A 27,831-nucleotide genomic window follows, 5' to 3' on the forward strand; every position below is an offset into this window, starting at 1 on the left:
ATCATTTTTGAACACTACTGGTCAGTTATTTTGTAGAATGTCCCTCAGTTTGTTTTTTCTGATTTTCCTGTGGTTAGACTAAAGTGCATTTTTTGGCAAGAATATCACAGAAGTCAATCATATCAGGAGGTACATGATGCCAATATGTCTCATTACTAATGATAGGACCATTCTTGGGGACAGGATCACTGGAGGAAGAACAAATATAGGGAAAGATCTGGGGTTCCAGTTTGGGATAGAGCTGGAGTGCAGAGAAGAATTCAGACCGGAGACAAAACTCTAGGAGTATCAGGCACCACAGATGTGGCTGAGGACTTGGGAAGGGGTGAGATTGCCAGAGCAGGAGGGTCAGGCTGAGGAGGGGGAGGGTAGACCGTGGGGGTAAAAGCAAGACTGGCTTTGCAATATATCTAAGTGGTCGAGCAGGTGAGGACTGGAACAGGTCCTATGGATTTGGCATCTAGGGGCTCAGCCAGAGCCCAAGGTCACTACTGCCGAGGCCAGGATCAGGCTGGGATTTGTGAAAGGCATTTTTTTTTTTTCTTTTGGCAGTTGGTAGGAGCAATTTTGGATGGGTAGTTCTGTTTTGTTTTGTTTTGTTTTTTGTTTTTATAAACGACAAGATCATGACCAGGGCCAAAACCAAGAGCCAGCTGCTTAACCAACCTAGCCACCCAGGTGTCCCAAAGTGTTTATTTATTTATTTTGGGAAAGAGAGCACGCATAAGCTGGGAAAGGGGCAGAGAAAGAGGGAGTGAAAGGATCCCAAGCAGGCTCTACACTGTCAGCTTAGAGCCCGATGCTCGAACTCAGGAACTGTGAAATCACGACCTAAGCCCAAATCAGATGCTTAACTGACTGAGACACCCAGGCGCCCCTGAAAGGGCACTTCTGTTCTAAATTGACAAGTAAGCAGTGGGTGTTGCATGTTCAGAGCTGCTGGCTAGGTTATCAGAGGTGGTGGTGAGAAGATGAACTGTGTGTAGGCCAAGGGGGTACTCAGCACCCAGTACTTACAGCTGCCAGCAGAGCAACCTAGCGGTGGAAAATTAGCTCTTGCAAGTTTTAGTCACTGCAGGCGTGGGTGCCCCCAAGTGGTCTATTGGAGGCACTGATTGTAGAAGGGAAGCACTGAGGAGTGGCTGTTGACTAGGGCTTGTTACACAGCCAGAGGTTGGGGGCTGGGAATCATCCTTGTTTCTTAGATGCAAGCTGCTCCCAGGATCCCCATCTTTTTAAGCTAACAATACTTTACTGAGTTATAATTTACATACAATAGAGTACACAGATGTTAAGTTTTCAGTGTAATAATTTTTGACAATTTTATATAACTTGTATCTACCACCCAAAACAAGATCAGGAATATTTCCATCACCCTAGAAAGTTTTCTTCTGTCACTTTCTAGTCAGTCTATCTCCCAATCAGCAACCACTATTCTATTTGGATCACATTAATTTTCCCGTTGTTAAACTTCAGATAAGTGGGAATCATAGAGTGCTGTTTTTTTGAGGGGGGGGGCACTTATTTTGCTTCGTATAATGTATTTTAGATTCATCCATATTGTTTGCACGTATCAGTTACTTATTCATTTTTATCCTTGAGTCATATTACGTTGTATGAATATACAATAATTTGTTTATCCATTCTCTTATTGATGGCTATTTCCAGTTTTTAGCTACTATGAATAAAGTTGCAATAAATTTCCAAGTCTTTTGTGAACCTATGTTTTTATTTCTCTTGGGTTTATACTTTGCTAGGTCAAACTGTAACTCTATGTTTAACTTTTTGTAGAACTGCCAGACTATTTTCCAAATTGGCTAAACTATTTTACAATCCTACCCACAGTGTATGAGGGTTCTGATTTCTCCACATCTCCATTAATACTTATTATCTGTCTTTTTGATTATAACCATTCCAGTGGATGTGAAATGGTGTTTCATTGTGGTTTTGGTTTGCATTTCTCTGATGACTAATGATGGTGAGCATGTTTTCATATGCTTATTGACCATGTGTATATCTTCTTTGGAGATCTTTCTTTCTCTTTCTTTCTTTCTTTCTTTCTTTCTTTCTTTCTTTCTTTCTTTCTTCCTTTCTTTTATGTTTATTTCTTTTTCAAAAAATTTTAATGCTTATTTACTTTTCAGAGAAATACAGAGACAGAGACAGAGTATGAATGGGCGAGGGGTAGAGAGAGGGAGACACAGAATCCAAAGCAGGCTCCAGGCTCTGAGCTGACAGCACAGAGTCCAATGCAGGGCTCAAACTCACTAACTGTGAGAGTATGACCTGAGCTGAAGTCAGATGCCTAACCTACTCAGACACCCAGGTGCCCCTAAAATGTTTATTTCTTTATTTTGAGAGAGAGAGAAAGAGAATTTGAGTAGGGAGGAGGCAGAGAGGGAGAGAGAGAGAGAGTGGATCCCAATCCCTGACTCAGGGTTCAATCCCACAAACTATGAGATCATGACCTGAGCTGAAATCACAAGTTGGACACTTAACTGGCTGAGCCATTCAGGTGCCCCTGTGAATTCTTCATATATTCTACATGCAAGTCTTCTATCAGATATGTGATTTGTCAGTATTTTTTCCTATTCTGTGGGTTGCCTTGGGGAGTTTCTAGTCTGGTTGGGGAGAGAAGACAAACACAAGGAGCAGGGTGGTAAGGAGGAGGTGTGGAGGGGAGAGGCACTGTATGGGGAGACCTAAGGTGAATTCTCTGAGTTTCAGGGTTGCCCACCTTTGTAGTAAGTGAGCTTGATGAGCTACTCGGACATTGCCATGGTTCTGGAGGCAAGAATATGTATCATTGTAAATGCAGTGCTGTGCGATTAGAAACATATGCTAAGTGTAGGGATTTGGCATCTCACAAGACCAGAAGCATGAAGAGGATGCGGGGAGCAGGGAGTTCTTTCTTAACTAAGGAGACTCCATATTGCAAACCTCCACAGGACTAATGGCCTACCTTGGAGGAAGCATGATGTGGCTTGAGAGCCAGGCGGACTTGGGTTTACATCTTGGTTGTAGTAGATGCTACTACATAGTGCTGTCTTCATACTTCCTTAACCATCTGATGGCTTCTTACTGAAGGTCCCTGGAATTTTCTGCCTGAGGGCTTTCTTTGCTCAGAAGGCACACAGGAAAATCTAGAAATGCCAGAAGCCCTCAACCTTTAGCTCAAACAAACCTCATTTGTCTGGTGGGACAACTGTGTTGTACTCTGCAGTGTGTTCCAGAGGTCCCCAGTAGGATGGACCCCTGCCCCCCATTGCCCATAGTGGTAACCTGCTCATTATTGCACTTTGCTTTTATTATTGTTGTTGTTGTTATTATTATTATTATTATTATTATTATTATTCATTTCTTTGTTTCAACTTCTTCCACTCCTCTACTAGTGCTTCCTAGGATCAGCTCTCAAACAGACTATTTGTACTCACATCCTTATCACGGTGCCCGCTTCTGGGGAAACTCAACCTTAGGTATTTTTAAACCAGGTATTTTTTAAATACCGGTTCTTTAGTTTCTTAGATACATCCATTTTGTTTCCTTGGGCATATCACTTTACCTTTCTGAACCTCACTTTCCTCATATACAGATTGGGGATAATAGCACAACTTTATGGAATAGTCATGAGGCTTAGCATCTCATTTGGACATATTAAATGCTATTTATTTAGTAAAATGCATTTATTTAGTAAATTCTAGAGAAGTCCTCTTGTATTTTCAGTTGTTTACTGGCCTGTAACGTATATATTATCCTATATTATCCCAGAGACCCTTTGTTGGACATGCCTCAGCAGCCATAGATGGGCAAGAAAAGACAAGCAGCCTGGAGCTGACCCTATGAGAGATTGGATTATTGCTCCCAGTTACTTTCTCCCTCCCTGCAATAGAATTAGACATCCTCACTGTTTTTCATGCCTTGCATCCTTTAGAGAGAGCATGTCTTTCTGTCTATCATGCATTAGCCATATGACAAGGTTTGGTGAGTGGCATGTGGCATTCACCATATTTGAGAAGAAGCTTTGTATATATTATTGCATGATTTGGCCCAGGCTTTCTCATTCCTGCCCTCAACCATCAGAAAGACATATTCCCAGTGTACACAGTATAAACAAACACTGTAACAGGCACTGTCCGTGTGTTACATGTGTCTACAGGTGTTAATTCATTTCATCATCACAGGAAACCTAAGATACAGGTCCTATTATCACCTGATAATATCACTGAACTAAGTTTCAGTAAGAATGAGTACCTTGATCAAACTAACACAGCTGGGAAAAGCCAGGTAGTCTGCTTTCTACGTCCATATTCTGAACCACTGCACTATGCTGTTTCTCATAGTAGGTGATCAACAAATAATTGTTGAATAAAAGTTTGTTTAAATGATTGTCATTACTGACAGCATTATTCCCTTCCATTTACCCACATTCTTTTAAATTTTTTTTTTCAATGTTTTTATTTATTTTTTTTGGGACAGAGAGAGACAGAGCATGAACAGGGGAGGGGCAGAGAGAGAGGGAGACACAGAATCGGAAACAGGCTCCAGGCTCTGAGCCATCAGCCCAGAGCCCGACGCGGGGCTCGAACTCCCGGACCGCGAGATCGTGACCTGGCTGAAGTCGGACGCTTAATCGACTGCGCCACCCAGGCTCCCCTCATTTACCCACATTCTAAAGGTGCAATCTATTGGGACAAAAGTGTGCTTATGACTTTAGACATGGATACTTTTCTTTCCTTAGTTGTTGGAGAAATTAAATGCCCTTCTGATTCTCCTGACTGGGAAAAAGTCATCTGTGGTCATCAGATGGGAACCCAAACATTTCTCCTGTAGGACCCACATGAACCACAAATATCTCCTGTAAATTCCATATGTGTCCCAGACATGTACTCTGTGAGCTCCAATGTGGACCTCAGACCTCTCTCCTAAAGGCTCATGGGAATCCCTATATCTTCCCTGAGGCTCACGTGGACTCCCAGAATCTCTCCTGTAGGAGGTTTGACAACCTCCTCAGGTTTCCATTCATCATCTTATTGGGTCCTCCCCACAGCTCTGTAAGTCAGTTAAAGCTTGCATTAAGCAGGGACAGAGAGCAGTGACCATGTGAGTGAACCAGGCACAGGACTAACAGCAGAACCCAGGGTCCTGCCCTGTAGCACATGACTTTTTCCTCCTTATTGGCCTGGTGGCTAGATTATGGTTCCTGCTCAACCCTGCATAGCCCCTGAGTCTCCCTCCCTTCTCTTCCCTCTCCCTCACTATTTCTTGTGTGCTTTTCTTCACTCCTACCCCCTTTCCATCCCAGCTGTGGGAGTGAGGCCCCACTCCCAGCAGGCTAGAGCTAGACAATGGGCCCTTATTCTGGGCAAAGAATCCCCGCAGTGTCTCCCACCCACTGAGGCCCCCTTCCAGGCCTAGGATAGTGTTAGTGGAGGGCACTGTGGAGGGCAGGAGCCATTTTCTGGCAGGACAGAGGGTGGCTCTGGCAGTAGAGATCCCACAGGAGGTTTACAATGTAAACACCATTTACAATAAAAGCTTATCTTTCACTCCCAGCCCCACCCCGTCTCTCCAAGTGGGTCTCTCAACTGTCACTAGTTCTGGGTTGTTAAATATTAACCCTGGTCTCTACTCTCTTTAGGTGTTCATCTCTGCCTATCACAGTCTCTTTGATTCTTTATTCTGTGTCTCTCTTTCTAAAGTTCTGTCTTTCTATTCCCTTGTGTAGCTTGCCTGTCCCTATTTCTTTCTCATTTCTTTCTCACTTCGTGTTCTCTCTTTCTCCTATTTTTCCGTGTCTCTGTCTCTCCGTGTTTCTATGTCTTTATGCTCGTGACTCTCCTCGTCTATGTCCATCTTTCCATGGATCTATGTGTTCATTCTCCTTATGTCTTGTTTCTGTCTCTTCATGTCTCATCTAAGATTTTCCATCCTCTGTCTTCTCTCTGTCACTTTGGGCCTGCGGATCTGAAGGACCGTCATCAGTTATCCTGCTCGCAAAGCTCTTTCTCTCTCCTCTTTTCTGGTACGTCCCAGCAGCCCCTGGGGTCAGCATGGGAGGTTATTCTTCCCAATTTACAGACTTGTAAGCTGAGGCTCTGGCTGCTGGTACCAGGCTCCCATCTTTGGTTCTTTTTCTCTACGTTCTAGTTCTCCACGTATTCTTGTTCTCTTTGTACCCACCAACCACCTGATCGGCCGTGCCTGGGAACTTAGCACCTCGGACAGTTCCTGTAAGGTGCGTGGGTGGCCAGGCCTTCCTTCTCGCGAGCGCGGGAGGAGCGGCCCTAGAGGTGCCGCGGGAGTCTCGCGAGAGCGGCTGCTGCTGCTTCGGGCGAGGGTGGCGCGGGCGCGTGAGGAGCCGGCAGGAGGAGCGCGCGCGCGCTCCCCGCCCCCAGCCCCGGAGCGGCTCGCGGCAGGCTCCGCGCCGCATCGCTGGGTGAAGCGCAGAGCAGGGCGACGGCCTTTCGGCAGCCGAACGGCAGCGGCGGGTGAGTCCTGGGCCTGAAGGCCGGGAGAAGGGATTTCCAGGGAAGCTGGGCGCAGGGCGAGATGCGGTCACCCACTATCCAGCTTTGTACCCCCTACGCTTCACCTTTGCATGCAGGGGCAGGCAGGCCGAGCTGCTAGAGAGGTGGGGAGTCGAGGTGACCTTCCCTGATTGGGGCAGGAGAAGAGCGCCCCAGGTGCTTCCAGGTCCCTCTAACCCCCACCATCCCCATTCCCAGCTCCCGCAGAGGGAACCTGGGTCTTGGGTGACGTCAGACCCCTGGATTCTGGAGCCTGGGCCTTGGGCCCTCCTTTCCCCCAGCCCCACCTGGTGTTCCCTGGAAACCGGCCTCTTCCCCCTGTCGGGGGGTGGGGGAGATGTTGCACATGGCCAAGGATGGGGGCGACTGGAGACGGGGTGACAGTGGCCTCCTTTGGGTCCTTTCTCACAAGAGGTCCCTGCAGATGGACCCAGGCTGTGTCCCCTGTCCCTCTCCCGACCTTTAGTCGGCGGGTCCGAACCGCCTAAGGGTTATGGGGGATGGGTACACTGGCTTGATTGAGCCTGGGCTCCACCAGGGTTTTGGGGTAGTGAGTTGGGGACGCAGGACGTAGCTCATTCCAATATTGGCAGGAGTTGGCTATGAGGGTGGGGGTGAGGCGTTTGGGAACCCATCCCAGCCCCTACCTCAGGGAGCTCCTGCTCTGGGGGTTGGGGAAACCAAGTAGAGATTTCTACTGAGAATTCATCACAATCTCTGGCGGTTCAAACCGGTAATGCCCCAGCTCCGGGATGGGGAAATCAGCTAGGGCCTGGCAGACTTTCCCAGGGACATAAGGAGAAAGGGAGGCGAGAGCCAGTGAATAGACTTCTGGGGGGAGGGGAGATTTGGATGGGGGAGAGTGAAGAAAGAGCATTCCCTGGGAGTGGTATGGGCAAAGCGGTAGGAACTAAGCACAGCTGTTGGGGAGGCCCCCCTGGGACCCCAGCCATGTGAAGGTGCCCACGGGGTGGCGGAAGTCTGGAGAATTTTGCAGCCTGTGCCCTACCTGTTCTACCTGCACAGGGGCAGGGCTCTGAAGGAGAAATGGTTCTTGTAGGAGCATGACTGACAGATTTTGTTTGGGGCTATACAAATCTTGTTAGTTTAAATTTAACCTGGGTTCACTTGGAGAGCCTGAAGGCAAAGTCCCTAGAGCTGAGAAAGGATGTCTCTGGTAATAGGTCACAGAAAGAGTTTTTGGTGTAGCAAACCTGTGGAGAGTTAGTGGGATCCTGGGAGGAGAGCTCTGGGTAGGGGCCTTGGGCTCTGTAGCTGTTTCTTTCACTTTTTCCCTGGCTAATTGGCTACCTCTGAACAAGTTGGTTCCCCTCTTGGGTAGCTCTTTGCCAGCACTTTTCTCTGGGGAAGAAGTAACAGGACTAAGTACTGTCCTCCCTTGAGGAAGGGACTTGTTCTAGTTTAGAGTGTCCCTCCCAGTTCTTCTAACTTTTCCTTTCCTGCTCCCTCCCCCCACCTCTTCCCCCTCCCCACAGCATTTCCTCTACTGACTCCACTTTGTTCCCTGCTGACAGCCTGGAATCTCTGAAAGTTTCCAGGAGGAAGTGTGGTAGAGCAGGGTTGACAGAGGTTGTGGGCTTAGCCTGACTGGGGGGAGGGCAGCAGGCACTCCACTCTCACCCCTTGGGAGGGTACTCAAATCTTAAGCAAGAACAGGGATTGACTGTGCTCTGTGCCCTGCCCTGTGCTGCATCCCTGTGCTGTGCTGTGCTGCATCCCTCCTGGAATACTCATCCATGAGGGAGTGAGGAAGAGATTGGATGAGAATGAGTGAGCACTTGCTGCCCAATAACAGATTCAGAATTTAAGCAGTGGGATGTGCAGCAGGGATGTCTGGAAAGTCTTCCCAGAAGAGGTGGGATGTGAAGAAATAGTAGGACTTAGAGGAGGTGACAGGGTATGGGGCACTGGAGGCCAAGGAGGTGGCTGGACATGATCTTCTGCGTGAAACTAGGTTGTGTCAGAGGCAGGTCAGCCTACGGTGGAGAGGCAGAGGTGGTGGTTTGGGAAGTTTGTAGCTGATTGACACGAGGCCTTGAATGTCAGGCTCGGGATCAGCACGGGTACTGAAGAGTAATCACACGACAGTGATAGCAATGCCAGATGAGTGCTGTTTTCTGAGGATGATTCATAGTTCTGGGACTTCAGGGCTGGGGATGTGGGGTCTGGGGTGGGATAAGGGGACCAGAGGTAGAGCAAGAGCGGGGAACTTCCATCTTAGCAGATAGGCTCTGGACAGACGGGAAGAAAATGACCATTGCTAAGCCAAGGATGAGAGACTCATGCTAGAGAGGAGGGAAGGCTGGTAAGCAGGAAGCCCTCGAACTAGCCCCAGGTCTCTAGCCTGATCTGAGGCCAGGCTTGACTCCCTTCTCTCTGCCCTGGACCTCACTCTCTCCACTTCAAGATTTTCTGTCCTCCCAGCTTCATAGTAAGAAATGGAATAAATGACAGTCTGGGTTCTTTGGAACAAAATTCAGGTAGTGTTTGCTATCTTATTAATAACTAAGGAGGTGCTTCCTTAGACCTACATTTTTAGGAGGTATGTAGCACCCCTCTAGCTCTCTATCCAATATTATGAAAACCTCAGTTGAACAACAGATTGTTCCTTCTTCCATTTTGCAGTCTAAGAATTTTGGTTTGCAGAGACCAGTGACTGCAGGCTTTCTCTCTCTCTCTCTCTCTCTCTCTCTCTCTCTCTCTCTCTCACACACACACACACACACACACATACAGGCTAGCTCTGAAATAAGGGCAGAGTAGCTTAGAGCGCTCCATTACTGTGACCCTAACCTTCCACAGCCCTCCCAATCCTAAATTCTCTGGATTAACAAAGGAAACAGCCTTGCTCTGTCCTCTGGCTTCTCCTGCACTGAGTCATCCATAATCTGCTACACTGACTTCTCTGTAACCATGGGCACACCTTTGGGTGACAGCCTGGGAGCAGGATGGGAGTCAGGCTGGAGCAGGGTTAGAGTCTCCTCCTTTGAGTCTCCCACAATCTGAGTTATTACCTGCCCCCTATGCACACACACCTCTCTTCTTTGTTTTCGTGGAGGACTTTAGTGCTGGACCACCGTCACTCACTCCATTGCCTCCTTCTACTACCCTTTCTACCAGCCACATTTGAGTCTGGTCATCATTGGCATGTGACTACCTCTGAAATCTTAAGCTTCAGTCTTCTTGAAGCACAGTTTAACTTCTATTTTATCTGCTTTGTGACCTCGAGGAGACCTCAAGTTTCCTAACATCTCCATTTTCTCTGTCCCACACCTTCCATGTCCTTCCAAGACCCCATGGCCCACCGGCCCGCGCTCTCAACAGCCATACAACTTTGCTAGTATGTCCCACTCTAACAGCAGACCCCTCAAATCTGGATTCTACACTCAGAATGTGGAAGTTTCTGGGGGCTGTCATATACCAGAGCAGTCTGGTTCTACTTCAGAGCATGGTCTACAGCCTCAGCTGTCCCTCCGTTACTTGTAGAAACCCTTCCCCTCTTCCCATCAGCTCCCCATTCCATTTCATGGGAGGAGTTTTCCAAACTGGACTACTCTCCTAAAACTCTACTCACAGAGAGGGTGGTTGGTTAGGTATGTGGGAGGTGAAGCCGCAACCATGTTTCCCCATTTCTTGAATTGGATTTCTCAAATCCTAGGGGAAGGAGGGCTCCTAGTCTAATGCTCCTACTCTACGCTATGGATGCTGGCCCTTTCTGTCTTCTGAGGTCCCACTGGCCATCAGCTATTTTCCCTTCTCTTGTATCTTCAGCCTCTCCACTGTTTTCCATAATGCCTTCCTCCCACTTCTAAATATAAATGCTCAAGTATTCTATCTGGATAAACCTTTCTAACCCTATGTCCTCCTCCAGCTGCTGCTGTTGTAAACCTGTTGCTTTGTCCTCTACAAAAGTGATATGAGCCATTGTGGAAATTTTAGAAAATAAAGATAAAAAGAAAGAAAACCAACAACTTCAATTTCACTACCCAGAGATGACGGCTGTTCGTTCTTTGCTTTATGGTGTTTCAGTGTTGTCACTGATGTTCTGTGTGTGTGTGTGTGTGTGTGTGTATTTAAAATTTCAGCCAAGGGTGCCTGGGTGGCTCAGTTGGTTAAGTGCCTGACTTCGGCTCAGGTCATGATCTCACAGTTCGTGAGTTCAAGCCCTGCGTCGAGCTCTCTGCTGACCACTCAGAGCCTGGAGCCTGCTTCGGATTCTGTGTCTCCCTCTCTCTCTGCCCTCTCTCTCTCTCTCTCTCAAAAATAAATAAAAAACATAATTTTTTTTTTTTTTAATTTCAGCTAAAAGTTTGGAAAAACTAGTCTGCTAGACTTGTTCCTTTCTCTTCCTCCTGTTTTCATTTCTTGGCAGCTGGCCTCTACCCCACCCACCACTTCCTGAAACTGTGGCCTCTGAATTGCCAAATCAACCCATGTCACACCTGCTTCATGGCCGTGATAGCATCAACCCAGTTGATCAGTCATTAAAAATATTGAGATAACCTGTATTCATTGATATGAAACATTTTCAAGAGATATTGTTGAGTGGAAAAAAACAGGTTATAAAACAGCATGTATAAAATGATCTCGTTTTGGTCATGTATGCTAATATATACATTAAAAACAAAACCCTTGGGGCGCCTGGGTGGCGCAGTCGGTTAAGCGTCCGACTTCAACCAGGTCACGATCTCGCGGTCCGTGAGTTCGAGCCCCGCGTCGGGCTCTGGGCTGATGGCTCAGAGCCTGGAGCCTGTTTCCGATTCTGTGTCTCCCTCTCTCTCTGCCCCTCCCCCGTTCATGCTCTGTCTCTCTCTGTCCCAAAAATAAATAAACTTTGAAAAAAAAAAAACAAACAAAAACAAAACCCTAAAGGTCAAACTGTTAAAGGGGTGGCCTCTGAGAAGGTGGGTTTAGAAGAACTTTTATTTTCAACTTTATGCACTTTGTTTTTTTAAGATTAAAAACATTTCTTTTAGAGAGAGAGACAGAGAAAGAGAGTGAGAGAGCACGAGCAGGGGAGAGGGGTAGAGGGAAAGAGAGAGAATCTTGAGTAGGCTCCATGCTCAGTGCCGAGCCCAGCATGGGGCTCAATTCCACATCATGACCTGAGCCAGAGTCAAGAGCCAGATGCTCAACTGATTGAGCCGCCCTGGCGCCGTGTGCACTTTGTTTTTTATAACTTGCAAATATTTTTATACATAGCTAAAAAGCAACATATTTTCATTTTATAAAAAAAAAAAAAAAAAAACCAAAACGGTGAGGCTATACAAATATATTTTTACTTTTTATTTAAATTACAATTAGTTAACAATGAGACTTTCTCTCTCTCTCTCTCTCTCTCTCTGTCTCTAGTTCTCTGACACTAAGATTTTGTTTTTAAGTAATCACTGCACCCAACATGGGGCTGGAACTGACAACTGTGAGATCAAGAGTTGCATGCTCTGCTGACTGAGCCAGCCAGGTGACCCCCCACCCCTATTTTTCTTTCTTTCTTTCTTTCTTTCTTTCTTTCTTTCTTTCTTTCTTTCTTTCTTCCTTCCTTCCTTCCTTCCTTCCTTCCTTCCTTCCTTCCTTCCTTCCTTCCTTCCTTCCTTCCTTCCTTTCAAGTTTTATGCCCAATGTGGGGCTTGAACTCACAACCCTGAGATCAGGAGTCACTTGCTGTACTGACTGAGCCAGCCAGGTGCCCTATCAGGCTATATACATATATATATTTTACTATATATTTTTAAAGTTAATTTATTTTTGAGAGAGAGAGAGCTCCAGTGAGTGAGAGGCAGAGACACAGGGAGAGAGAGAGAATTCCATGTAGGCTCCACACTGTCCACGTAGAGCCTGAAGTGGGACCTGAGTTCACCTGAAGCGGGGCTCAAACTCATGAGCCATGAGATTGCAACCTGAGCCGAATTCGGACACTCAACTGACTGAACCTATTTATTTATTTTTGAGAGAGTCCCTATTTATTTATTTTTGAGAGAGAGAGAGAGAGAGAACATGAGTGGTGGAGGGCAGAGAGAGAGGGGGACAGAGGATCTGAAGTGGACTCAGTGCTGAGAACCCCCAGTGTGGGATTCAAATTCACGAATCATGACCTGAGATCATGACCTGAGCCAAAGTTGGACACTTAACCGACTCAACCACCAAGGTGCCCCAAGGCTATATTTTTTAAAAGAAGAGGAATGTAATATTTCAGTGGCTCACAAGGCTCTTGAGGATAAAGCCCAAATTCTGCCGGTGGCCTTCAAGGCCAGGATGACCTGGCCCCTCCTACCTTTCAGCACTATTTTTGCCTTTCCTTCCCTCCCTTCACTTTGAGCTTCATTCTTGCTCTACCCTTTCAATCCCTTGAATATGCATGCTGTTGCTCTCCTGACCTTCACCTGCTTTCCTATCCTCTCCTGGCCGACTCCTATTCATCCTTCAGGATTCAGCTCTGATATTGCTTCTTCTTTGAAGCCCTCTGTGACTCCTCCAGGACAGATCAGGGAGGTGCTCCTCTGTTCCCACAGCTTTTTGTACTTGTTCTTCCAGGGCATCTCTCAGGCTGTGTTGTAATTGTCCATTGACTTAGCTGGGTTCTCCACCCTTACCTCTTCCTTCTCAACCCCATCCTGTCTCCTATACAATAAACAAAATTGAGGCAGATACAAGGAGGGGACTCTTACTGTCCTCTCCAGGGTCTCAAGCCTGTATGTGCTTGCATCATGTTCTCCTTCCCATCTGCTAGCTTTGGGGCTTGTCCCACCTCCTTGACCCCGTGCTTCTCCCCTTTTTAGGGGCTTGTTTTTCCGGTTAACCTCTGTGTCTGTTGTAAATGCAACCTTTCCCTTGATCTTTCACATCCCTAGCTTATTTCCATCTTGAACAATCATCAGCTGCAGCCCTCTCTGGATCCCATATCTCACCTATCTCTATTCTCTTCCTAGGCAGGCTTCTTCAAAGAGCTGTCTGTGTCTACTCTCAGTTTGCTAGCTTGTTCAGCTAGCTGTAATTTGGCTTCTACTGCCCACCCCACACATCTCCATGGCCGTCAAAACAATTCTTGCAGGGTCACAGATGACTTGATGTTTTTGAGTGTTATATGCACCTCAGTGTTCGGCTCTTTTCATGCCAGACTTCGCAGTGGCATCTGTCATATTTGTCCACTGTCTACTCTTGGCTTTGGAGACCCCATGCTCTCCTGGTTTTCCTCCTGCCTCAGTGGCTGCTCCTTCTCATTCTTTGCCAGCTCATCTTCTTCTGCCTTTTTTTGTTTTTTCCATTTATATTTTTGAACAGATGATACATTTACGTGATTTTTAATTCAGAAAGATGTCCCGGGGTCACTTGGGTGGCTCAGTGGGTTAAGCGTCTGACTCTTGATTTTGGCTCAGATCATGATCACACAATTTGTGAGTTCGAGCCCCACATCGGGCTCTGTGCTGATGGCCTGGAGCCTGCTTTGGGATTCTTTCTCCCTGCCCTCCCCTGCTTGCACTCGCACACTCTCTCTCTCTCTCAAAATAAATAAATAAAACTTAAAAAAAACTATTTCCATAATAATACTAAGATGTAATGATACCGAAACATGTATAAAAAACTTGTTTTTCCTGGGCTCTTACTTTCCCACATTGCATATTCTCTCTCCAAACTCTTAACAGTGAGAACCCAGGTTCCAACGACATCAACCCCGGACATCATATGTCCTCTCTTAGGGTACACGTGACAAGGTTTCAGCATTGCTACACTATACCAACAGTAACAGTAAAGTTGCTTATACTTCAGGTTTCTTTCCAGTTATTTTTGTCCTTGAGATGTATCCTTTTAAGAGAACACAGAGTGCTCTGATAAAGTTACTTGGCTAGTTCTTTTTTCTATGTGGTTGTTATCAGTTTCCTGTACAGTTAGCTTCATTTGATTTTATTTCACTTTTAGAATTGCTTTTCTTTCTGGTGTACATTTTTGAATATGTAAGATATTATATGTACAAAGTATGTATAAATTTTTGCCCAGGGAAGTCTCACTATTCATCCTAGCTCTTCTATCACATTTTTTTGGTGGCCATTTTTTTTTTTTTTCCTTAGTGTCTGGTTTACTTTTCCTGTGCTTCTTTTGCAAAAATAAGCAAATTTGTATGTATATTCTTTCCCCTTCCCCCCCCTTTTTGCACAAAAGATAGCATAGTATTTATACCTGTTTGTATTTTGCTTTTTTCATTTAACAGTATATCCTGGAAGTCATTCCACAGCAATTAATAGAGATCATCTCCATTCTTTTTACATCTATGTAGTACTCCATTGAATGATATACCATAGTTTATTCAAACAGTTGCATTTAGGTTACTTCCAACATTTTGCTATTGCAAAATAGTGTCACATTGAATGACATATGTATTTATTGTTTCTTATTTGTGGGTAAATAACCAGAGTAGGATTATTGGGTAAAAAGGAAAAAACATTTTTATTCTCCTCTCCCCTCCTTTTTTTTTTCCTACTATGAAAGGTAGCATATTGTTTTGACTATGTCTATATCTTTTGTTGTCTGTTGTCTAGACTGTTTTATGTCTGTCATTTTTTCAATGACTAGTAATCATGAAGATCTTCATGTTTTGTTTTGTTTTTTTAAATAGGTGTGGAGCCCAGTGCGGAGCTTAAACTCACTAGCTTGACATCAAGACCTGAGCTGAGATCAAGAGTTGGATGCTTAACTGACTGAGCCACCCAGACACCCCTACATCACTATTTTTTTTTTTAATAGCTGCAGAGAGGGGTTGCCTGGGTGGCTCAGTCTGCTGAGCATCTGACTTCAGCTCACATCATGATCTCAGTTTGTGAGTTTGAGCCCTGCATCGGGCTCTCTGCAGTCAGCGCAGAGCCCTCTTCAGATCCTCTCTCTCCCTCTCTTTCTGTCCTTCCCCCACTCACGCTCTCTCTCTCTCAAAAATAAATAAACATTAGGGGCACGTGGGTGGCTCAGTCGGTTAGGTGTCTGACTTCGGCTCAGGTCATGATCTCGTAGCTCCTGAGTTCAAGCCCTGCGTTGGGCTCTGTACTAACAACTCAGAGCCTGGAGCCTGAGCTCCCCCACCCCCGCCCCGCCCCGCCCCGCCTCTGCTCCTCCCCAGCTCGTACTCTATCTCTCTCTCCCCAAAATAAATGAACATTAAAAAAAAAAATAGAAAAAAAAATAGCTGCAGAGGACTGCAGAACAGTCCATTGTATGACTGTACCATTTATTTAATCAGTCCTCTATTGATGTGTAGATTGTTTCCAATCTTTTGGTGTTACAAACAATGCTACAATGAATGCATCTGTATAAGGGTGTCATTTCTTGTGGCCCTCTATCATGCCTATCTTTTTCCCTTTTATAGTAGGTGTTGTTGGGTTTCTATATAGGTATTTGATTTAATATCACAAAGGGGCCATTAAAGATTATAACTGCCTGGGGCGCCTGGGTGGCTCAGTCGGTTGAGCTTCTGACTTTAGCTCAGGTCATGAACTTACAGTTCATGAGTTTGAGCCCTGCATCAGCCTCTGTTGACAGCCTGGAGCCTGCTTCAGATTCTGTGTCTCCCTCTCTGCCCCTACCCCACTCGCACTCTGTCTCTCTCTTAAAAAAAAAAAAAAAAAAAAAAAAAAAAAGCATTAAATAAAAGATTATGGGGCGCCTAGGTGCACAGTTGGTTAAGCGTCTGACTGCAGCTCAGGTCATGATCTCACCACTGGTGAGTTGGAGCCCCGCATTGGGCTTTGTGCTGACAGCTCAGAGCCTGGAGCCTGCTTAGGATTCTGTGTCTCCCTCTCTCTCTGCCTCCACTCCCCCCGCCCCCCCATGCTCTTTCTCTGTCTCTCAAAAATAATAAATAAAAACATTTAAGAAAAAAAAAAAAGATTATAACTGCCCAAACCTTTAGTTGGATCCAGAGGAATTTGACTGGAACTCTACGAGGGTTTTGTTTTTTGTTTTTGTTCTTGTTTTTTATGCAAACTTTTAATTTCCTAACACATAGGAAAGTGAACAAATTGTAATCTCATACTTGATGAATTTGCACAAAGTCAACACTATGTAACCGGCTCCCAGACCCAGTAGCAGACCATTACCAATACTTCAGCTTATGTTCCCTGCTCCCTCAATGGTAACACTATCTTGACTTTATTTATTTATTTATTTTTTGTTTCCCTGCCTCTTGACTTTTAACACCATAGATTCGTTTTGCCTATATATATATATATATATATATATATATACATATATATACACACACACACACACACACATATATATATATATATATATATATATAATTGTTTATATATTTTGAGAGAGAGAGAGTGCATGAGAGCAGGAGAATGAGAGCAGGGGAAGGGCAGAGAGAGAGGGCGGGGGGAGAGAGAATCCCAAGCAGGCTCTGTGCTGCCAGCACAGAGCCCTCCATGGGGCTTGATCCCATGAACCATGAGATCATGACCTGAGCTGAAATTAAGAGTCCAACATTCAACCACCTGAGACACCCAGCCTCCCCTTGTTTTGCCTATTTTTAAGCTTTATAGAACTCTCTACCCAACTTTTAAGTGTTGCATCACTTTGGTGCTTGGTCATAGACCATTTTCTGATTTTGAATATTCCCAATGCCCACAAGGCAGCCCTGGACTTAGCATGTCTGTAAGGCAGCAGCTTCTTGTATTTCTTGGGACCCTGTGCCTGTTCTTTTGGTTTCTGCCCATGATGGAGATCTCAGTTAATAGCCCCACCATCATGCAATCAGTGGTTTAAGCTGGCAGGAAGTCTTCTTGATGGTGTCACTCCCCCCACTCCCCAGAGCCACCTCTGAGCCCCTTCAAACTTGCCTCCTAAGGGCCTCAAGAATCATTCCCTGCTTCCTTCACCTCCCCTCCAGTCTCACTCCTGCTGCTTCCCATTTGTACTCTTTGCTTTGGCCAAGGTCGCCCTCTTTCCCATAAAAGTGTGAGACTTCTTCCTGCATCAGAGTCTGTGCTTGCCTTCTGCTGTGCCTGGAAGGCTGCCTTGCTCTGGGCAACTCCTCTGTATTCTTCAGGTCTTTGCTCACTGCTTACATTGAATTTCCCTGACTTCCCACACTGGGTTAGATCACCTTGCTCTATATTGTGCATATTTTCATGGTGGCCACCCTTCCCTTTTAGCATAGGTACTCCACAGGTTATTGACTGTTTCATGCAGAGGGCAGGAACCACATCGTGCTGTCTCCTGGTGCCTAACATATTACAAATCCCCAGTAAGTGAACAACTGATGGAAGGCAAAGGCAGGAGAGTGGGGAGGCCAGCCTGTGACTGATGCCAGGTCTGCCATGTTCAGGGTCAAGGAATAGAATTTTCTTTTTCAGAGGTCTCTAGTCTCCTCAGGCCTTCTCTGTCATTTGCCTTCCCTCATGGAATCCCCTCCCAGGTTTGTTTCTGAAGATAGACTTTATGCCTTCAAACAAAGGGCAGGAGTGCTTGGAAGGAGGGCTGGTGGCTCAGTGTGGGAGCTGCCTCCATTGGGTTCATCCCACTGTGGGGGTTACAGCCCAGTTCTTCCCTAAGGAGCTTCTAGCCCTACCAGGGCTGAGAGAGGGACTGGGTTGGGCCAGGCCTGATCTTCATCCTTCTCTGGCTTTTCTTTCCTTCCAGGTCAAGACAAAGAGGTGTGGGCAGGCCTCTGGGCCAGCTGGTGCCACCCGTGCCATCATGGCAGGTAAGGACAGGGTCATGTGGATAGGATATGCAGGTGAGCACAGGGTGGGTGGCCCCCTTCCTAGTTTCCTTATCCCTTTTAGTTTTTGGAGGTCAAGTTGTTTCTGTCCTCCTTTCTGTTCTCCCCAGGCTTTCCCTGGTCTCCCCCTGAGACTATCTATTTGAGACCCTCAACATGACATTGTTGAGCTCTCTGTCAGATCTCTGACCCTGGGGACCAGAGATTGAGCACCCTGATGCCTTGGTCCTGCTGGCCATCTGAGTGATAAGCAGCAAGGGTGGCTCAGTCCCTGTCCCCTCTGTCACTATTGCTCTTTAATACTCTGAGACCCTTTCCTTCTGATTTCTGAGTTGTTTGGTTTCCAAAGGCTCAAACACAGTGCCAGAGCTGGAGGGACCTTTAGACACTATCTAGCTCAAGCCCTACCCGACTGGATAAACGGAGGTCCTGGGAGGGGTGGTAACTTGCTCCTGAACATGAATATTGGAGTGGACACGGGAACTCCTGTCTCCAGGCTTACCCATCCTGCTTCATCTGCCTGGAACTGGCTCCCCCACCATGGAGGCAGCTGTGCCCCTGATGGACAGTATTTATTGTTTCTCTTCTGAGAGACAGCAACACTGCCTCAGGGCCTTTGGTTATTTTGGGAACCTTGTAGCAGACTTGAGGAAGCAGGGATGGCTGTGTGGGGATAGCAAAGTAGCCTGTGACCACAGGGGCCGGGGGACAGCTGAAACCAGGGCAAGAGTGATCACACTGGGTCATCGGGGAGGGGGACGTTCAAGGTGATGCTATGTGATGTGCTTCACCCACAGAGAAAGTGAACAACTTCCCACCATTGCCCAAATTCATCCCCTTGAAGCCATGTTTCTACCAAGACTTTGAGGCAGACATTCCTCCCCAGCATCTCAGCATGACCAAGCGCCTCTACTACCTCTGGATGTGTGAGTGCTGTAGGATGGGGGTGGGCCACGGGGGCGGGGTGGGGGAGGGAGGACGGCTGGTGCGTGCCAGACATCAAGGTGGGGTGCCTGCGGGCTTGGCTGTCCACCCTTGCAGCATCTGCATGGGCCACCTCCCAGCAGGTTCTGCTCATGGGTTGACTACCCATCTGGGCCCTGGTTTCCCTCATCCTCCCTGCCCCCCATCTAGGCCTCTCCTCCCTTCTCTCCCTACACTTCCCATTCGCAGAGCATCTAGGTGAGGGGCTCTGTCTGTAGCATCATTTCTCTTTTTGCTCTCCCTTCCCCTTCCCACTGGAGTGGTTCTCCAGGTGGCTGCCAGGACCTCCGGATTCTGGATTCGGAGGGGAATCCTTGTCTCAAAGCCACATTTGTCTTGCTTTCTTTGGAAAACTGCTCAGAGAAAAGAGCACTGACTAGAAGTTGGGAGATACAAGATCAAATGGGGCTGATTGCCCTATATCCTAAGCCACAGGTTCCTCACTTATAGGAAGAGGGTGTTGGCTCAGTGATCACCGTGGTTCCAAGGAGTTCTGTGTTGTGCGGTCTGTACTTCTCTAAGAATCTAGAGTTCTGATGTTCTACAATGTCGAGATCCAGAGTTTAAAGACTCCAGTTGCTGGTGGGCTGTGGCAGGTTGGTGGAAAAGTGTCATCTTAGGGGGATGGGACTTTGCTCTGCCCAGGCTGGTCAAAGGTACCTCTTAGGCAGGTACACGCAGGGCAGGCTGGTTTTCCTGTGCTGGGTACTGGCCTCAAGGTACCTTAGACCTGCAGTGTGACCACAGCAGGGTGTGTCAGGTGTGATGTTGCCTTGAGTCAGGCCTGCACTTAGCTGCTGACTTGGGGAGGTGATTGCTTGTGCCAGGAAGGTGGTAAAGAATGCTGTCTTTGCAGCAGGTCCTTCATGGAGTGATAGAAAGAGTGTGGGGACAGACAGACTCAGTTTCAAGCCCTGGCTTAGCCTTTGGGCAGAGAAGGAATCTTTCCCTGTGTAACATGAGAGGAGGAAGAGATGGGGCAGGTGTGAGAAGGTCTGTAGATGTTGGGAAGAGAATGAGGAGGTTGCCTCTGATGGCTTCTATTTCTTCCCATCAAATGTGATGTAGAAGTGAGGATGGGAGTTTTGAGGAAAGTGGGATTAGAATGATAGCATTTGTGGGCAGAGGGTGAGGACACTATCCAAAGACACATGACCCTGAAGACTTCTGGGCCATGCTCAGGGTCTGTTTGGGGTTGGCTGCTGTGAATTCATAGTCCTACCAAGCTTCTCCGTAGGCTCCTTCTTTTCTAGCAACATTCAGCTCAGATGCAGGTGGGCATTGTGTTCATCAAGGGTGACTGTGATCAGAAGACCAGGCAGGGGAGGGAATTAGAAAAAGTGTGATGAATTATGGAATCCAAGCTTGACAGAGAGAGAAGTGGAGATAGAAAAAAGCTGATGGTTGGAGAGAGAGTAGCCAAGTCAATGGATGTCTGTTCCAAAGAGGTAGTGGAATAATTGTAACAGAGGCACTAGATCCAGGGAGCTGGAGAGAGATGGGATCTGGGAAGAGAGATATAAACCAATATAAAAACAAGTTAATATCTGTTCTATGTAAAGAGCAAATAAAATCAGTAAGAACACCAAAGTTGTGGGGAATTGGGGGGCAATACACAGAGATGGAGGAAATACAACTGAAGGGGACAGGAAGAAATGCTCCAGGGTGTTAGGAGGGGCCCTGAGATGGGTTTTCATGCCCAGGTGACAGCATTGTCAGAGCAGACTTGGGGAGCACCCCACCTGACCCTGAGCTCTGGGAACTCTGCCCCTGAGAAAATCCAGGGGCTGGATTTAAGGGCTATAAATATCTTCCTAAGTCCTCACCAGGCACCTGCCAGATGCTATGCTCCCAAGGAAATGTATATAACCCTTGAGATGCTTAAGGGTTCTATTCAGAAACCAAGACCAGATGTCTCGTGTTTGAGGCCACGAGTGAGCCCGCCTGCTTTTGTTTATTCAGCAGATCTTTGTGGAGCCTTGAAGGGACTCAACTTAACGTTTGAGGAAGGGAGCGCCCTGAGGTCAGAAGCCCTGTGTATGAGGTTTCTGCTGGCTGTGACTCAGTGATGCTGTGATTCTGAGTTCATCTAGAGTATATGGACACAGACGAGAGGGATCCTGGATTCTGCTCTTGCAGAGCTAGTGTGGTTGATGGGCTGGGATTTGTACTTGGGAAACCATGCATGAGAGCAGCCCAGGTCTGAAAGAGGTCAGAGGGATGGGACATGAATAAAGTTGGAGTAGTAAAGGAAGGCTTCTTGGAGGAAGTGGCATAATAGTTATCTAAGAAATGAATTAGATAGAGATTGAGATCCCAGCCACTGCTGCATGCCCTATTTTTTTTTTTAATTTTTAATGTTTATTTATTTGAGAGAGAGAGAGAGAGAGAGCGAGCGAGCATGAGCAGGGGAGGGGCAGAGAGAGAGGGAGACAGAATCCAATGCAGGCTCCAGGCTCTGAGCTGTCAGCAGAGAGCCCAATGCAGGGCTCGAACCCACAAACTGTGAGATCATGACCTGAGCTGAAATCGGAGGCTTAACCGACCGAGCCACCCAGGCGCCCCAATGCATGCCCCATTTTAAGAGCAGGGTAGATGGTACAACGGCTTGAAGAGATGTTTCCACGAGGCCTTTTACTTTCCACTTTTTGGACCCCTTGCACAAGAAGATGTAAGGGTTTCCTGTGCCTTGGGCTTGGTGATTGCTGTGAATATGGGAGGGCCAGCAGCTGAAGCCATTCTTATAAGAAGAGCATTTCTACCACCTGGAGGCTTTGGGGCCCTTTAACGGGGCTTGTTGGGCTGAGGCTCTGGGTTCCTGCTCTGGAGACTCTTTGTTCTCCGGATTTCTCAGATCTCTAGGAGTGGGTGTGGGGAGGAGAATGGAATTGGTCTAAGCTTCCAGTTTTCTTTCTTACAGTCTGTACTCCCTCTGTGTGTGTATGCATGTGTGTCTCGTGTATCTGTGTGTATTCTCTGATGTGCGTTGTGGGTGTGAATCTCTGTAAATGTGGTTTTCATGCATGTTTGTGTGTATCTACCTCTCTGTGTATATGCTGTTTCCATGTGTTCGATTGTGGGTCTGTTGAGTTATGTGTGTGTGTGTCCATGTCTGGGTGCTCACATATCTCTGCATGGGCCTGGGTGTCTGTGTGCGTGTCTGGTGTTTGTCTCTGTGCGTGCATGTACTCCTGGGTCTGCAGTGAACAGCGTCACGCTGGCCGTGAACCTGGTGGGCTGTCTCGCGTGGCTGATCGGAGGCGGGGGAGCCACCAACTTTGGCCTGGCCTTTCTCTGGCTCATCCTCTTCACACCCTGCTCCTACGTCTGCTGGTTTCGGCCCATTTACAAGGCCTTCAAGTAAGTTGTTGGTGCTGACCCCAGCTCCTAGCCCTGTCTCTTTGCCCATCTACCCTGTCTCTTCCCTACATATTTTCTCACTTTTTTTTTTTTTGACCACCCCCTAGACTCACTTTCACTTCTGCACCCTCAGCTCAGACTGCCAGGTAGGACTTGGGCTTCCTGAGAGCTCAGTGCTGGGAGTCAAGAGTCTTAGTTCCTTCCTTTCCCACCCCTTACTTTCTCACTTCCTTGGGTGGGCACCACATAGATATCAGGCCTATTTTAGTTTTGCCTTCCCCAGGCAGCTGTATGTTAAGTTTTGCCAATGGGACCACCTGTCTTGGTGAAGCTGCCCGTCTTTGTGCCTGTGGGGCTAGCTGATTTGGCACCAGGTGGACTCTCTGCCATGTGCTAATGGAACCAGTCATCCAGGTACTACTGACACTATGTGCCAATGATGTCATCCAACTCATTGGATGCTAAATGTGCTAAAGGGAACACCCATTCATGTACAAGTGGGGCTAACTCTCTTGGTGCCAATGGGTGTCTACCTTGTGTAAAACAGACTTTCTGTCTTGGTGCTAATGGGACTATTCATCTATGTACCAACAAGGCTATCTGTCTTGGTGCCAGTGGAGTATCAATCTCAGTGCTAATGGGGCCTCAGATGTCTTTGCCAATCAGATCATCCAACTGTATACCAATTAGGCTACTATTTGGTGCCAGTAGGGTTCCATTCTTGTACCAATGAGACTTTCTGTCTCTGAGCTTATAGGAATGTCCATCCATGTGCCAGTGGAGCTAGATATCTTGGTGCCAGTAAGGCTGTCCATCCCCTTGACGATGGGGTTACTTATTCCTACCATAATCGACCCATCTATTTCTATGCCAATAGGGCCAACCATCCATGTACTGTGAGGGTCCATTTATGAGGAGATCTCTCCCTATGTAATGTTGCACGCACAAGATTAACACACGGAAACTTACACACGGAAACTTGCAAAGATCCTCGTAAACACTGTCCCATTTTTGCCTCTCAATTAAAGCCTTTGGGTCTCTTCTGTCTGTTGCATACTCATTTAAACTTGGAAGGGCTTGGGGGTCCTGAAGGCAGGGAAGCCCTGGCCCTCTTCCCAGGTGATGGGAGTCATCTCCTTTGGTGCAGGACTGACAGCTCCTTCAGCTTCATGGCATTCTTCTTTACCTTCATGGCCCAGCTGGTCATCAGCATCATCCAGGCTGTGGGCATCCCAGGCTGGGGAGTCTGGTAAGAGACCGGGGTGTCTGGGATTGACCCAGGGTTGGTATGGGTGGCACTTCGGGTGTGTCCATTGTTTACCTCTCTGTGTTAGCTGCCTAGCCTGTGAGAGGAATCAGGGTAGTATAGTTGTCATAGTGACATACCCATGGCATCAGGGGGGAAGGAGAACCTCGCAGTGGCTTTTGGGGGTGCTAAGGTGTGTCAGGCATCATGGGAGAACCCAAGGGAAAGAAGCCTTATGCCTGAGAAGCTTGTGTCCTGAGCCATGGGGCAGGATTCTTCTGAACCACTGACACAGGCCCTTTGGATGGTCTCTTTGCATCCAATGATATGGCCCCTCCTTGTGACATTGAGATGGCTCCTGGCTGTGGTGGGGTGGCTCCTGGCTACCCGTCACCATGCCGGCAGCCCCACAGCTGGCCTCTTTCTACAGCGGCTGGATCGCCACCATCTCCTTCTTCGGAACAAACGTTGGCTCAGCAGTGGTGATGCTCATTCCCACCATCATGTTCACGGTTGTGGCTGTGTTTTCCTTCATCGCTCTCAGCATGGTATGTGGTCACCTCAAGGTTGAGAGGGTGGCTTTGGGAAGGGGCTGCGATCTGTAACGACCCTCCTCCAAGTTACAGGAGGACCCAGAGGTCTTCCAAGGGACTCACTCTAGAACGGCTTGGTGGACTTTGCTCCTAGTACACAGGGCAGGTGTGGGAGGGAGGATTGGTTTTTACAGGGACTTGTCTCTGGTTTCCAGGTCTTTCCTGGAAGGTCTGCCCCTTCCCTTTGATTAACCCTTCCTTGTGCTCCTCCTCCTACAGGTTCATAAATTCTACCGGGGCAGTGGGGGGAGTTTCAGCAAAGCTCAGGAGGAGTGGACCACGGGGGCATGGAAGAACCCACACGTGCAGCAGGCGGCCCAGAATGCAGCCATGGGGGCGGCCCAGGGTGCCATGAATCAGCCGCAGACTCAGTATTCCGCCACCCCCAACTACACATACTCCAATGAGATGTGAGCCAGCCACGCCTACCAGGAGGGCAGGGCTGGGGGTCAGTGGGATGGGGACTCAAGCCACATCATCAGTTGTGGTGACCAAGCAGGGTTCCCCCCCTCCCTTTTCTCCTCCCCCACTTTGTACAAAGAATCAGAGTTATATATATATATACATATATATATATGTATATGTCTCCCCCCTTTCCCCACCCCTCTGGATTTTGCTCTCAGAACTCTGAGAGCTGTGGGCTGCACGTGGAGCTGTCCCGTGCAGTGGTAGCTATGTCCATGTCCCCTTGTGAAATAGTACACAGTGGAGGTCTCTGTTGTTGTGGTGCTAGATGTATGTTTAGAACTCAACCAGCCCCCACCCTCCACCAGGGATCTGACCTTGGCCCAGGGATCCCTTATGGGCCAGGGAGGCATAGCAGAAAGCCTGGCCCCTCCCCAGGGTCATGAGCTGAAACTGTCTCCACTTTTGGTCTTACTGGGAAGCAACAGTATTTAGCGCTCATGGGGGTGGTAGGTAGGAGGGTGGGGACAGGCCAGGGATCTTCCTTTGCTCCTTCTGATCTGGTCTCCTCCACTTCCCACTTCTCCTCTCCTCTTTTCCTGGTGTCAGATTCCCTGTGGCTTCTTTTCTTGCCCAGGGTCTCTGTCTTTCCCATGTGGCTTTTCTTTGTCTTCCCCAAGGCTGCGTGTGCCAGTTGTGTCTGCTCCTGAGACTGAGCCCATTCCCAGATCAAGGAAGTAGACAGGAGCTGAGCTTTAGTGGTGACGTGGGAGGGCACGCAGCTGGAGATGCAGAGCTCACCTGGGAACCTGACTCCCAGGGAGTGGAAGTGCAGGGTCATCTCCTTGATTCTCAGAGTGTGGCCTACAGGGGAAGGCTCCTCTCTTCTCTGTCCTGCTTCTCCTCCTTCTCTTTCCAGAGTCCCCTTGAGCCCCTCTGCCTATGTCACTCTCCTCGTCCCATGCTAGGTGGCATCTGCTACCCATGAAGGCAGATTCCACTGTCTTCTCTGAAGAGCTGGGTGGTGTCCAGGTGATTTGGGGGTATAAAGGTGCAGCTGGAGCAGAGGGTATGCAAGTAATGGTCTTTGAGGGAGATCTGGCTGGCCCAAGCCCATTGGGCAGGTGCCAGGTGTCTCTGAAAGACCATTGGATTTCTGGGAGCTATAGCTGTTGTTTGGGTCTGGTAGAGGGGCAGGCTCAGAGGGCTGAGCCTGGACGGAAGATTGGAGGAGAAGGCAGGCAGGGCCCAGTGAGAGGAGAGGGTGTCTCTTCCCACCCCAGCTTGCTTTTGGTCACAGAGCACTTCTGGGCTCTTGAAGTCAGGGCCCAGGAAGAAGCACATGCTCAGTCCTATCCACAAGCACAATGAATGGCTGGAATGGGATTTCAGGGTAGACCGGATGGGAGGGAAAGCCCTCTGGCTTTTTTTTTTTTTTTTTCAAATCAAGATTACTTGCTCCTTTCTGCCTACTAGACTTGGTTTTTGGCCCTTCCTCACCCTGTCAGAACTCCTTTTCCCTTGCAGGGTGGTGATTTAAGTCTTGTGGGGCTGTTCTGTTCTAAGCATCGTGAAAATGTTGCTGGTGGAGGCCCTGGCTCTTTCTGAGGCCTGGAGGGGAGTGGACTCTCCGCAAAGGAGCAGCCACCTGTTTTCCATCCTCCCTTCTGCCTGGGCTGTTTAGCCTGGAAACCCAAACCCAGCTTGGTCACTCTGGGCTGGAACCCAGCACTTGGGCTTCCAGGTACCATCTGAGCTTTGAGCTCCAGGTACTTCATTTTCTGTAAGGGGAGCCAAGGGCTCTGGAAAGTTCTCTTCCTAATGGTCCTTTAGGCTTGGGCCAGAGTATGATTGGCTCTCTGCTCTACCATTTTCTCTCTGGAAGGCAGAGCCTTCTAGTCACAAGCCTCTAGTACCTAAAAAGAGACCCTAGGTCTAGGTTTTCTTCACTTTTCCTCTCCCCTACCCTAGACCTCTGGCTCCCTTTCCCTTGGTCTCTAGTAGCTCCAGGAGGGCTGTGGTGGTTCCCATTCCTGTTGGATGCCACCTGTGGTCGATTTGTTGTCCTACCTGCCCCTCTTCTTTCCTGGCCCAGACCTATATGGCTATGCCCTGGCTCTGCTCTTGGGAAGGCCTGCTACCTGGTTGTGGCCCAGCTTGTCCAGGCCCTGGGATGCTGCGTCTCCAGGCAACTATGCACTTTCCTAGGGTGGGAACCGGTATGAGAAGTGGGGGCTGGGCACGAATTTATCTCTGCTGGATGGTCTGTCTTGGGGGAGTGCTGGAGGAAGGCCCAGGTCAGTTCTGGGAATCCTCAGGTCTGGCCAGCCAGTGACCTGCTTTTGCATTTTGCTGGTGCCCGTTGCTCCTCCTTGTTTCTGGGGGACACAGACCATTGTCCAACTGGCAGTTGACCTGCCTGAGCTAATGTCTGTCTGTGGTAACTGAGTGAACCATAATAAAGGGGAACATTTGGCCCTGTGTGTCCTGCTGCGTCCTGTGTCTTCATGTGGGCCTGTGTGGAGCCTCACTGTGGGCTGTGGGACATGGAGGTAGGGTGGGTCAAGTGGGTCTGTGGCCTGTCTTTCCCAGGGCCCAAAAGTCACACATCTGTTTGTGGTTCTTTCTCTGAGGCAGCCTTGAGTAGGCCTTGAAATTACCACAGAGGCCTCCTGCCTGTTAGAAGGAGGAGTTCTGAGTTGCCTGAGGAGGAAGTAGAAGCCTGGATTAACGGGTGAGGGGTGGTTTGGTCCAGATGGTTGCTGCAAGACAAGGGCAAGGATAGAACACAGGGGGTCACCTCACGTCTCACTGATGGGAGACTGGCAGCTGATTGAGCAGCCTCAACAAACAGGGCTTATGGGGGTCTGGGTGCCAGAGAATGAAGAAGGCAGTGAAGTGTACCCAATATGCTTTCTCATGTTGCTACCCCTTTGCCAAGGCTGTGCCCTCCATTTGGGTTGCTGTGCTGGCACTTGAAGCTTC

The 27,831-nt window shown here is 48.0% G+C and overlaps 1 protein-coding gene across 1 annotated transcript; it reads left to right on the plus strand.

Annotated features, from left to right (window-relative positions):
* Positions 1-6,332: 6,332 nt before the first annotated feature.
* SCAMP5 (secretory carrier membrane protein 5) lies at positions 6,333-27,329 on the plus strand. Its single transcript, XM_086711236.1, has 7 exons — positions 6,333-6,488; positions 18,177-18,240; positions 19,056-19,184; positions 22,446-22,602; positions 23,750-23,851; positions 24,279-24,396; positions 24,661-27,329. Exons 2-7 carry the CDS (start codon positions 18,234-18,236, stop codon positions 24,853-24,855), a joined length of 708 nt encoding a protein of 235 aa, XP_086567362.1. The 5' UTR covers positions 6,333-6,488; positions 18,177-18,233; the 3' UTR covers positions 24,856-27,329.
* Positions 27,330-27,831: the final 502 nt, after the last annotated feature.

The sequence above is a fragment of the Puma concolor genome, chromosome B3 (genome assembly GCF_028749965.1).
Source record: "Puma concolor isolate L17-30 chromosome B3, mPumCon1.1.hap2, whole genome shotgun sequence".
NCBI lineage: Eukaryota > Metazoa > Chordata > Mammalia > Carnivora > Felidae > Puma > Puma concolor.